This window comes from Sinocyclocheilus rhinocerous, unplaced genomic scaffold (assembly GCF_001515625.1).
Source record: "Sinocyclocheilus rhinocerous isolate Xijiao unplaced genomic scaffold, SAMN03320098_v1.1 scaffold681, whole genome shotgun sequence".
Classification (NCBI taxonomy): Eukaryota; Metazoa; Chordata; class Actinopteri; order Cypriniformes; family Cyprinidae; genus Sinocyclocheilus; species Sinocyclocheilus rhinocerous.
In genome coordinates this window covers 1,417,814-1,430,862 of record NW_015641029.1, presented here as the reverse complement: position 1 = coordinate 1,430,862, position 13,049 = coordinate 1,417,814, and the positions used below count along the sequence as shown (strand labels likewise).

General features: G+C 37.1%; 2 protein-coding genes across 2 annotated transcripts in view; one reads left to right on the top strand and one right to left on the bottom strand.

Annotated features, from left to right (window-relative positions):
• The window catches only part of LOC107754182 (DNA-directed RNA polymerase I subunit RPA49-like), a 7,982-nt gene extending 6,428 nt beyond the window's left edge, over nt 1-1,554 (top strand). The window contains exon 12 of the mRNA XM_016570544.1: nt 1,277-1,554. Within this exon, the coding sequence (XP_016426030.1) occupies nt 1,277-1,442 (166 nt within the window). The 3' untranslated portion in view covers nt 1,443-1,554. The remainder of the gene's footprint in view (nt 1-1,276) is intronic.
• A 2,348-nt stretch (nt 1,555-3,902) lies between these two features.
• LOC107754157 (F-box only protein 10-like) overlaps nt 3,903-13,049 on the bottom strand; it is a 13,813-nt gene continuing 4,666 nt past the window's right edge. The window contains exons 3-11 of the mRNA XM_016570510.1: nt 10,922-11,734; nt 10,075-10,224; nt 9,633-9,769; nt 9,426-9,496; nt 9,103-9,255; nt 6,957-7,286; nt 6,301-6,611; nt 4,993-5,174; nt 3,903-4,311 (exon numbers count right to left, since the gene is read on the bottom strand). Of these exons, the coding sequence (XP_016425996.1) occupies nt 4,134-4,311; nt 4,993-5,174; nt 6,301-6,611; nt 6,957-7,286; nt 9,103-9,255; nt 9,426-9,496; nt 9,633-9,769; nt 10,075-10,224; nt 10,922-11,734 (2,325 nt within the window). The 3' untranslated portion in view covers nt 3,903-4,133. The remainder of the gene's footprint in view (nt 4,312-4,992; nt 5,175-6,300; nt 6,612-6,956; nt 7,287-9,102; nt 9,256-9,425; nt 9,497-9,632; nt 9,770-10,074; nt 10,225-10,921; nt 11,735-13,049) is intronic.

Sequence of the window (13,049 nt, the reverse complement as noted above, 5' to 3'; positions counted from 1 at the left end):
GACGCGTTACTCTGCGCTGCGCAAAACTCTGCATTTGAACAGTCAATAGCAAATACTTTAACTAATAACAAAACATACTTACAGTCGCTGATTCAGAAGCGCCAGATTGTCATAGCAAAGTCGGAATTGACCCTCTTTTTTTTTTTTTTAGAAATAGCCTTTTTGCACATCCAGCCTTGTACTCTTCTAGGTTCACTGTCGTCCATAAAATGCGTTGCACAATTTCGAACATCTGGGTTGTGCTGTTCTGTTGTAAATAAATCTTAACCAATGATTCCTAATTGCATCTACTTCTGGAAGGCCAAATAAAGTGCTTTTGCTTTCGCACTGAAACACACACCGTCTCCCTGACATGGCTGTATCAACACTACTGCGGTTCCTGAAACCATGCCTTCTTTCTTGGCGTGCACATTTGGACGGCATTATGCTAATATTTCCACATAGTGACGTAGACATGTGGGGGCGTGTTAGAACGAGGCGTTTTAGGTAGGCGTGGTTGACTCTTAACTTTTATAAAGAATATCTCTTTGGATTTGAGACTTTAGTCTTTGCAACTTTACAGATCTTCTTTATGCACCAAGAGCTTGTAACACTCCAAAGAGAAAGGAAAACTTGAAATCGCATCATATGACCCCTTTAAAGTATTCTTGGCAACACTTTACAAGGTTCCATTAGTTTACTTTAGTTAATGTATTATCTTAACAATGAGCAATACATGCAATGCTTTGGAAATATTTTTTATTGTTATTCATTTTTATTGTTAGTAATTAACAAATAGAACCTTATTGTAAGGTGTTATCGTAATCTAAATTAAAATGTACATAAGTATATTGTCTTAGGGTATGTTTACATGACAGCGACGTACTAAAAATAGAGAAAAAAAATTCTTTGCACTTTTGAAAAGTTTTGTGTACAGGCGATAACTTTGTTGAAACAGTCCCCATTCTCATGCATCAGTTGAAATGACTAAAACACTTATGCATGCCAGGCCAGTTGGCGATATCACTTTGTAAAATAACACTATGCACCTGTGCACATACCTATAGATTGAACACGTAATACAAATGCTCATGATGCCATCTTTTTCAAAAGTTTGCAAGTTGTCATGTAAATGAACAGCCAAACCAAATAAAGTTTCCCATTTTTAGTTGAAAATGGTGTTGTGTGTAAACACTCCAAATGTTGTTTTAGACAAAAGTGTGCTTTGGAGTCAAAAAGGATGAGAAACACTGCTCTAAAACCCTATTGTCCTTATTTTGACACTGTTTGTGTGCAGAATGTTGGAGGTGGCCAAGGCCATGGGGCTGACCCTGTCCCGTCAGTCAGCCCACAGTAGAGAACAGGCCGGGACACAGGAGGAGCACAGGATGGCCTCTCTGGTGCTTCCACTGGTGCATTACGAACAACGTATGGATCACAGGAAACGCAAGAGGATGAACTAAGCTGTGGACAGTAATACGTTTCTAAGCTGGGAACAAACTGTAACTGCACGTGTTAAAATTACAGTGTTCTTGTAAGATTGAATTGAAAATAAATGGGATTATTCAGTTAACGGAAATTGGAATTGCCTGTGTTCTAATTAGTTTTACAGCAACCTGATGCAAATAGATTGCATTCAATTTGCATATACCTGAGATGACTGTAAGTGGTTGGAATTACACATATGTTGATTCATGTTATTGTATAGCAAGCAAGGACAAGGATTATGAAAAATGTCTTTGGTTTTAAGAATCAAATCCATCTCTATGCATCTCTAACTACAGACAAAAATAGCAGAAATCAGAAGAAACCAATTTGCTATAATAGCCATTATGTTTATACTGCACAATAAGTATAAAAACAATATTGTAAAAATAGGCACATTTATTATACATATTGCACTTTACAAATCAAACCAGCAGTTGGTATGAGAACATTACAAAAATAATAACAGCCAGCTGTAAATCTAACAAGATGGCTACTTTTTGATAAATAAGGTCTAGTGTTCTGGGACTAAATCACATTACAAGACCCATTATTTTAGTGATGGGCTATGTTCGTAATGGCATACTTCCATACTATTCCTGCAGTATATACTATGCATAGTGTGCAAATGTTCACGATACCGAATCATCCAACATTTACAAGCAATGACTTTTAAAGTTCCAGTATAATGAATGAACAGAAAATACAGCATCTTATTAGTCTTATTTGATCAGACTGACTTTTTTACACAAAAACTCATTTTTAAACCGCAAAATAACCTTGAAAATTCAAGTCAACAACTGGTGGCCACTCACATACAATGAGGTCATACACAACAGTGTTTGTGGATTCAGTATTATACCTATAGTTTTATCATCTTTAAAGAATAACAGACAATTTAAAGTATATATACTTTGCAAAGTTTAGTAAATAGTAAGCTAGTATTCCATTCTGAACATAGCCAAGGTCTCTTTTAACCACTTTCAACCACTTTTAAGCCCTGTGACTACTTTAGGATAACTACCTGAAAACTGATTGAAGTTACAATTTATCATTAGTCTCTTGTTATTTTCTTACTACTAAGGTTTTTTTGACATTATAACAGGGCTCAAAAGCTCGAGTTTAGCTGTGAACTTATGATAATCTAGATATGATAACTCTTGCTCCCAGTCTCCAAAATAGTAAAACCGCTATCATAGTGGCCACTGCATATCTGAATGTTTCCATTTCATGATGCCAGTGAAACTTTTTACTGCTTTACAGTTCAAATAAATGATTCATTGATAGGCCTATTGAATCAGTGCCTATGAAATCACATTTAAAGAGACAGTTCACAAAATATGTAAAAATCTGTTATCATTTACCCACTCTCATGTTGCTCTACACCTGTATGTATTTTTTTCTCCGTACAATGGAAATCAATGGGAACCAAAACTATTTAATTACCAGTATTCTTCTAAGTATCTTCATACTGGTTTGAAATTACATGGGGTTATGAGGAAAGAGTAAATGATGACAACATTTTCATATTTAGGTTAGACTATCCCTTTAGGATCTTTGAATTTTCTTTTCTAAAATTTTCTTGCAAAATCTAAAAAACTTTCCATTAGGCAGTTTTCAGTTTCACCCTTCAATAATGTGCACATGTACATAAAACAGGAGTGTTTTTATAGGAAAGTTGAATATTGCCGCTCGATGTAATGCAACTCATGATTGGCTGCATCTCGGTACCCAGTACGTGCTGTTTTGTTCTTGTCCATTACAGAATCTCAGCAGAGCCAGCAGGACTACAATTCCCAAGGTGCACTGGATTTGTTTATCTTCTATTTTCAGCACTGGTTCTGGTCTTTTGGGAAGAGAGAGAGAGAGTAAGCCATGTGACATGTCTCTCACTTCAACTTCCCTTGTGTCCCTTTCTCCCTCCTGACTGTGTGAATGTCTAAAATGATAATAACAGGCTGTAGGACCACTGGACAATTAAATCCATGTATCTTACTGATTCACGTTAAATTGATTTTGTTAAATAGAAGCTTGATTTGAAGTGATTTGCTTCAGCAGAAATCTGTCCTGTACTGAATGTGCTTTCAGTTGGATTGGTAGCCGGCCAGACTTCACGTACATGATAAAATCCAAACTCCAATAAGTTGCTCGTAAACACTGATCAATTTAGAGTGAGTTGACTGATTCATTTCAGATCCAAGTATATCAAAAAGGTGGTCTTAATCCTTTAAAGTTTGATTATCGGACTACTAAACCAGTGGTTCCCAACCCTGGTCCTGGAGGCACCCCAACACTGCACGTTTTGCATGTCTCCTTAATCAAACACACCTGATTCAGGTCATCAGCTCATTAGTAGAGAATTCAAGACCTAAAATTGGTGTCAGAGAAAGGAGACATGCAAAATGTGCAGTGCTGGGGTGCCTCCAGGACCAGGGTTGGGAACCACTGTACTAAACAACCTACCTTTGGTTAATCATATTAAAAATGTGCTTTTTGATCATTTTAACGTCATGTGCTTGAGGCTTAATCTGATTGTTCATCATCCATCCAACATTGAAGCAGTGCCTTCACCTCCTCTTAGTCCTCCTTCACCCAGGGTTCACATTGAGGGAACATTGTAGGAATATCCATCTGATGTTGTGGAGCTATAAAGCCAGGAAATATGTACCTCATAAAATTGAGCAAAATATGCTGCCGTTGTTATGGCAACCACTTTCTACAGAGGCAGTGATTCTGTTTGTCATGGTGATGGCAAGGTGAGCAGGAAGTGTGGAGGGGGTGACGCTAGAAGGGTTACTATTGTGAGGACGAGGAGGTGGATTATCCAAGGTCCAAAGCGCTTGTGATCTAGGACAGAAAGAGTAATACAGATCAAATATAATGTGCCATATATTATTAGCGATGCACAGAACCAAAAATGTTAAGCAGAAAATGAATTTTCCATTTTGCCTGAAACGGTTTTGGAAGGGCGAAATGTGAACCAATCATCTCTTCCTCTTTACTACTAGTTACAGCACAAAATAAACAGGAATGAACATCAGAAGAGAAAGGCATCAATAAAAAAGCTTGTAAACAATGTCATGTAAGGTTACTTTCATCTCAGGAAAGCCTTTCAATGTCCATAGCTTGGAAGGCAGCTAAAAAAAAAAAACTTGAGAAGCTAAATAAATGCACTTTATTACTCAAACTTGTTTTCATTAGTTAATGTATGTTTTAATAAATCTCTCATGACAACTTTCTTACATTCACCGTTCAAATGTTTATATTTCAATTATGGATTGGAGTAGAAAAAAATTGTATCAACTTATTTTAGTGTCAGTTATTAAATAAATTTGATTAATTGATTATTAAATAAACATTATTGTCAATTTTGGCTTTCGGCATAATGACTTTAATTTTGGTAAAAAAAAAAAAAGCATTTTGGTGCATCACTATATATTACGATATATATATTGTAGATATATTAAACTGGCCTATTCTTCTAAACTACATATAGAGTTTTGTGCCTATAACGTGAGTGTATCTAACCTGGGTGTGAGCAGAGAATTGTTAAGTACAACACACTCCAGGTTCTGTTTGTTTGTCCGTATGGGGGTTTTAGTACTCGCAGAGTGGCTCTGGTAAACCAGGTTCTCCTGAACCACACCTCGGACCCGCTCCTTTACAGAAATCCCATAACCCCGCAACACCTGAACACGATTCCTCAATACCTGCAGAACACAAAGCAAATGTCAGCATCTGATAGCAGGGACTGTAGTTTAAACAGTACATGAGCTGTGTCCGAAACCTAAGGCTTTGCTGCCCTGTCAGTCAATAACTACACAGCCAGTACTTTTGTATAAAGGTAGGCTTTAGTGATAACTACATTAATATTTAATGATTACAAAGCTTATTTCCCATTAAGGCAAAAAGTCACATCTATAAATTCCCCCAACTTCTCCATCAGTTAGGGGCACATCTATGATGCCTTTAAAGATAATTATACAGTTTTATAAAATATTTTAAAATGTTTACATTTTTTCAGTTTTGTAATATATGCTTACAATAGATAGAAATTCTTGACACAGCAATAATTTCTAATGGCTAAATAATTTTTAATAATAATAATAATAATAATATATTCTAAGCATATATTTTTATTGTAATAATAATAATAATATATTCAATTAATGTTATCCTTACATTGGACAGAAATTTGTAACGCAACAAGAATTTCTAATGGATAAATTATTTTTAATAATATTAATAATAATAATATATTTTAAGCATATATTTTTATTGTAGTAGTAGTAATATTAATAATAATAGTAATATATTCTATTAATGTTATTCTTACATTGGACAGAAATTCTTGACACAGCAAGAATTTCTAATGGCTAAAGTATTTTTAATAATAATATATTCTAAGCATATATTTCTTATTGTAATAATAATTATAATAATAATATTAATAATACTTATTATATACACATGAATTACTAATATAATACATGTAGTATTATTATTAATAATGAACAATGCTAACAATATTTTTTATTGTAGTCTATTATTAAGAAGAAGGAAGGAAGGATGTATTGATATAAATTTATTGTAGTCTATTATTATTTTATTAACATTATTATTGTCAAAAATTTGAAATAAAACTATTAAAATTCAGTTCTGCAAATATTGTTTCAGATCATTAAAAATAGTATCAATATTGGCCTTAAAAACAGTATCTGTCAATCTCTCATATTATCAGAAAAGATGTGACACAAACACATCTGTATTTCGGACACAGCCACTGTATCCTTTTACATTTTCAACGATGTGACAGTAAAATTGAAGCATACTCACTTTAACATCTGCATTGTCCATCACTCGTATTCCAACAGCATTATTTCCAACCACATCGTTTTCCACAATCAGCCCATCGCCCCGGAAGCAGACACCATGACAGTTATTGCCATAAACCCCATTGCCACGCAGCTCTACTCGACACTCTCTGTCCACGGCCACTCCTGTCCAGCCATTACAGAGGACACAGTTTCCAACTAAACGCGTCAGCTGAGCGCTCTGAATGACAGACACGCCGTCTCCTCTGTTACTGTTCACCATGTTGGCCACCACGTTCAGAGGCTCACTGCTCTTCACAAACACTCCAACAGCTGGAGAGACAGAGGAGAAAAAGGAGACAGAAGTGGCTGAGATGTCAATCTAATATGATCAGGTGAAGTTGACTAGGGGTTTTACAACTTTCTGATGCCAAGGGCCACCAAATCTCTGCTGCGTGATTGTTTGTCACAAAAATATAAACTGTTTTAGTGCCCATCTCTAAGTTTGATATATATTATATTCAACTTTAACTGCATACATACAATACACTTACATAAAGCAATATATAGACCAGGGTAGCGTCATATTTAATACATATTTAATACTTTTCTACAGTACTTACCTTTGTAAAGTCTGTAGTCTGTACCTCACAGAAATTATATTTAACAGCAACTCACCTTCGTTGTGACTAATGCAGTTGTTTTCCACTAGGGCTACTGTGATTGGCCGTCGAGAGGAAAAGCGTTCATCTTCGCTATCGATATCACTTTCCCATGCCATCAGTTCTCCTTCCTCATTGAAGTTCTCAGGACCTCCTCTGTCCCTCTCTCCAACCCCGACTCCTCTCTCTCTTTCCTGTAAAGAGCGATAGCCCTCTCGGCTCACAGCAGACTCCGTGTCCTTCCGGCAAAACACAGCCAGCCCATACAAGCGGTTATGGGTAATATGGTTTCCAATGAGCTGAGGTAGACTAGATGACATTACCCACACCCCACAGCCTCTGTTCCCTACAAAACACAATTATACAATGTCATGACCAAAAAATGAACTTTGACCCTTTTATTCTTTTCTGAATTGAACATGTTAGGCCATTGTAATTTTGACTTCATTCTTAAAATATTATAGTCAACAATTTATTTTTTTACTTTTTATTACGTGTCAAATGTCTATTATTAAAACATTCTCAAAAAGTCTCTTTTTTTTCAGTTTTATTCTTGTAATTATTTTACTGTGGTACAAAATCAGACCTAAAAAGTATCTATTTTTTTTTACCCAATCTGCAACCAAAGCAGCTTCATAGATCTGCAATCATTCCAAAGCAGCTTTAAAAAAAACTGTATCACAAAGGTGGTCGTGAAATGTAAAACTGGCAAAGAGAAACTCAGCAGAACAATATCAACAAATTAATTTAAATAATTCATGTAATGTAATTATGTAAATAACATAATAAGTGTTATGACCAAAAAACATTTACTCTAATTATTTTACTTCAAAGGATTAGTTTACTTCCAGAATAAAAAATGTCCTGATAATTTACTCACCCCCATGTCTTTCTTTCTTCAATCGAAAAAGAAATTACGATTTTTGAGGAAAACATTCCAGGATTTTTCTCCATATAGTGGACTTCAATGGTGGCCAACAGGTTAAAGGTCCAAATTGCAGTTTCAATGCAGCTTCAAAGGGCTCTACACGATCCCAGCGGAGGAATAAGGGTCTTATCTAGCGAAACAATTGGTCATTTTCCAATAAAAATAAAAATGTATATACTTAACCACAAATGCTCGTCTTGCACTAGCGCTGTGATGCGCATGCGCGACTTCATGCATTACATAATCACGTTGGAAAGGTCACGCGCGGTTAGTTCTTCATCTGTGTACTTCGGTTCAAAAAGGCAGAGCAGGGTGAAAAACATTTTCTCCTCCAACTTCACAATGGTCCGATATCGTTGTTTTACCTTTTTTTTGTAAAGGGTGTTTGATTTTCTTTGCACGTTCTCTTTGTAAACACTGGGTCAGTACTTCCGCCTATGTCACGCGTGACCTTTCTAACGTGATTACATAATGCGTGAAGTCGAGCTAGAGCAAGACGAGCATTTGTGGTGGAAAAAAATATAAATTTAAAAAAAAATTATTTTTTTTTAGAAAATGATCGTTTCATTAGATAAGCCCCTTATTCCTTGGCTGGGATTGTGTAGAGTACATTGAAGCTCCATTGAAACTGCAATTTGGACCTTCAACCTGTTGCCTCCCACTATGTGGAGAAAAATCCTAGAATGTTTTCCTTGAAAACCTTAATTTCTTTTCGACTGAAGAAAGAAAGACATGAACATATTGGATGATGGGGGTGAGTAAATTATCAGGAAATTTATTATCTGGCAGTGAACTATAATCATTTAACATCGCAATGTAATGCCTCTGTAATTTTGACTTCATTCTCAATGTTACCAGTTTTTTTTTTTAGAATTTTTGTGTGGTACTAAATTGATCTAAACAGAATGCTTATTCTAACTTTTGTGTCCCAATCAACATTTTTAAAATCAGTTGGCTTTTGTGTTAGGGCACACAGTGTTTGTGTTGGTTTTTGTTGTAGCCTCACCCACAGGTCCAATATGCTAAATAATGTGTGCCAAATATGCTCTGACTAGATGACATTTTGTCACACAGCATTTTATCTTTCAGTGTGTATGGTAAAATTACTTCTCACTGTTGCACTGCACCTGATCACGCACTTAAATCATTTCTAATGCATTTCAGCTACAGAAAGAACAAAGGCTGGATAACATCTGCCAAATGCCTTAAACGTATAAATATGAAATATGCACACCGTATATGTGGTTGCCCTCAATGAGGCCCCTCCCCCTCTCTCCCACCACCACTCCGTCCGAGTAGCCATAACAGATGAAGTTATTGCGGAGGACTGGATCACCTCCTCGACGGATATCAGCACCACCCCACTGGTTCTGCCTTATAACATTCTCTATCAGATGCAAGATATGTAAAGCAGCAATTCAAATTGATTTAGCATAATTTAATTGAGCAGTTTCAAGAGCATGAGGAAACACTTGAAAAGGGCAAGGTCTACTATGCTTGAAGCACCTATATACAATTAAACGGCAAATAGAAAATGGTATACTGCAGTCAACGGACCAGTGATCAGTCCTCTTCCATTCTCGTTGACAGCAATGCCTGCTGCAAGGCCCTGGAAAATGTGATTTCCACTGTCATAAAGAGAGAAAGAAACAGAAATCAGATCTTCATTCTTTTTAGTTTCATGATACTAAACAAATATATCAAAATTTTTTCTTGTTATCCACCTTTATTTGAATAAAACACAATAACCCCTGCACTGTATACCTGACAACAGGATTGCCATTAAAAAGAATATACACGCCAGCTTCCTTGTTGCCGTAGATCTGGTTGCTGCGGATAGAACCTCTCCCGTTGCCCAGGACAACAATCCCGGAACGCAAGCCACTGTGGATTCTATTACACTATAGCCAGGAAAAAAGAAAGGGAAAGAAAAAACAATGTACCACAGAAAATTATCTGGCATGGTGGAAATTCCACTATATTTTCTAAACTTTCCTCTGCACTAGTTCTTCTGATTACACTAATTCATTTAAAAGCAAACCTGTATAAGAGAAACATATGCATTTTTTATGCAATTTGGCCATTTTTTTTTCCATGACTGAAAAAACTATTTGCCATTGGGATAAGAAAAACAAACACTTTTATCTAATTATACTGTATATATATTCCTCCTCCTTTTTTTTAGCATACTAAAAGAAATGTGTACCAGTATGATAGGATTAGCCCCTTTGCGGATGTCTAGTCCCGCTTCCCCATTGGAATGAATGTTGTTCTCAGCAATGAGACCTTGAGCAGAGAGTCGCAGAAACACACCAGACGCCTTGCACCCACACACTTCATTACGCAACATCACCATCTAAACAGAAAAAAAGACACACAGTAACAGTATAAAAAAAGAGACACTGGTGAAAGAGAACCAGGACATGAAAAGAACATAAAAGAGAGAGTAAGATCAGAAACATATTCACAGAAAATATTTCATGACATTGCACTATTATTAAATCTGTTGTGTGTGATTTTTGTGTTACAAGCAGCATGAAATAAAATGAACAAATTTTTTTTTTGTACATCTTATGAAGAAAATATGGCTGGTGCTTAAATATTTTCATTTTTTGACTGATGATGGATTAATGTCAGTATTAAAATTCTATACTATTTTGTTCAAATTAAAGCACTAAAATGACAAATTCATCATTTTAAATGTTACAACTGAATTTGTCCAGTACCAAAATGGCTATTCATTTTGAGATATGCAAATATTTTATAGTAACTTCCAGTAAACAGAGTACTAGATGATGGAAAAGGCAACATGATTATAAAAATGGGGGGGGGGGGCAATGTATTTTATAAAAAAATTCTAATTCGGATTATTAGTAATAGTGAATAGTTTTTCCCAAAGCACCAAAAGCTTCCGTACTTATACTTTTCAGGAAAACCAGCCAACTAAAAGCTTACTTAAAGTTGTCTCTACACATTAAACTTGGAAAAGGTATTTTCACAGCAAAATTTCACACATCAGCTTTAAGGGCCATTAAGACGCAGGTTTTACACACTTTGGCATTCTGGATGCAGCGCACTGCATAGTTGAGCCCTCTGAACACATTGGCCTCCAGTCGAGCTTGACTGTGATTGCACAGGTGCACACCACCTTTTCCATCGCGCAGCAGACAGCGCCGCAGCAGGCAGCCTTGAACCAATGCAGCCAAGTCCCGCGCCTCTGCATCCCTCTGCAGTTCTGCAGACAGACTCAACAGTGCAGGAAATGCAGAAGAATCAGGCGTATTTGCTTTGGAGAGATGCGCTAGTCCGTGCTGATCATATGAAAGTTTTAAGCCTGTGCCTTTCTCGCCTTCTTGCTCATCATCCTCACTTGACTCACTCGATGTTTCCATGCCATCCTCCTCAATCACTGTACCATCCTGACTTGGAAGAAGACTACCTCCACCTTTCTGTTTTGCCCAGTTTGCTTCCCAATCTACTTCCTGTTTATTCCAGTCCTCCATTGTGTTAACTCCTTCCAAGGGTGTGTTTACCTGACTACCAGCACCCACACTGTCTTTCCCGCCCTGATTAGATATTTCAGTTGACCCATTACTAGTCATCATGGTGAAGGTCTTGGCCAAGGCGACCAGGTGTTTGAAGGCCCAGTTGTGTTCAGAGACCGGAGCACCTTCCACAGTGACAGAGGCAGAATCTCCCCCTGAGAACTCACAACTGTCCATTAAACTGATGGCCACCCCCAGAAAATGGGCTGAGCTGCCCTGGGCAAATGAGCAGAAACGAGCCTGACACGTCCCTGGACCCCAGATGTGCAGCTGACAGCCCTCAAAGTTACAGTTGTCCAACTGGACATGACCAGAAGACGTCTAAGAAACAAACAAGAGAAAATATGTAATTTTAACACTATAGGAAAACTAACAGTGTCTCAATAAGAATCAGATTATCTTAATACAATTTAACACTGTTTCAATATCAATTTACTGTTTTCTGTATGAAGTCTTAAAGGGGTTATGACATGAGAAATTAAATTAGCCTTGATCTTTTGGCATATAAGAGGTTTTTTTGTCCCAAAAACCTTTGTCCCATTTCATCAACATGCAAGTTTCATAGCTTAAAACGTCCTCCTCATTGTAAACAAAGCATTTATTTAATCAAGCTCCAAAATTGCTAGTTTTGGATCTGAGGTGCAAGATGACGTCACCCGGGCGGGCACAAACATTTGCATAAACACTGCCTCAAGAGCAAGGCATCGACGAATAGTCATCTTCTCACCATAGGCCCCGCCCACTAGCGTTTAGTCGATTAACGGCTTGACACTTGATCACGCTGAATGCGAGTGTCGCATCGTGTCAAAAGCAAATAGAAATTACAATCACTGCTGCCATCTTGTCTACATATTGATTAACTGGTTCAGGTGTGTTTAATTAGGGTTGGTGCAAAACTCTGCAGGACAGTGGCCCTCCAGGAGCAGGATTGGACACCACTGTTTTAAAGGGGTCATGACATGAGAAATCAAATTTGCGTTGATCTTTTGGCATATAAGAGGTTTTTGTACCATTAAAACATCCTGCAAGTTTTATAGCTTAAAACGTCCTCCTCATTATAAACAAAGCATTTATTTAATCAAGCTCCAAAAACGTCTCGTTTTTGGATCTGAGGTGCAAGATGATGTCACCCGGACACAAACATTTGCACAACACTGATTCCAGAGCAAGACATTGACAAATAGTCATCTTCTCACCATAGGCCCCCGCCCACTGGCGTTCAGTCACTTAACAACTTGATCTTGCTGAATATGAGTGTCGCGTCAAAAGCAAATAGAAATTACAATCACTGCCGCTATCTTGTCTACAGTAGATACAGTATAGAGATGCGCATTTGTTTTTTGACACAGTCCACGCGCTTGAGTCTGTCAATAGGACAAATGAAGTTAAAGAACGTTCGCTTTGACGCGTTTGGTTTAAACAGCTCGTTCGAGTCTTTGAACAGTTATCAGAAGGATCCCAGCATAGGGAACAAGGATAGTTTATTTTTAATAACATCCTGGATCGTGTCAGAGGATTGTTCGGAGTACTTTGTTTTGTAGACGAGGCACAGTGTCATGGAGAAGCTCACAAAGAAACATTTGTTGAAAGATGAAGTGGTTCTAGATCTGACTGCAGCTGCATCACAAACCGTTTC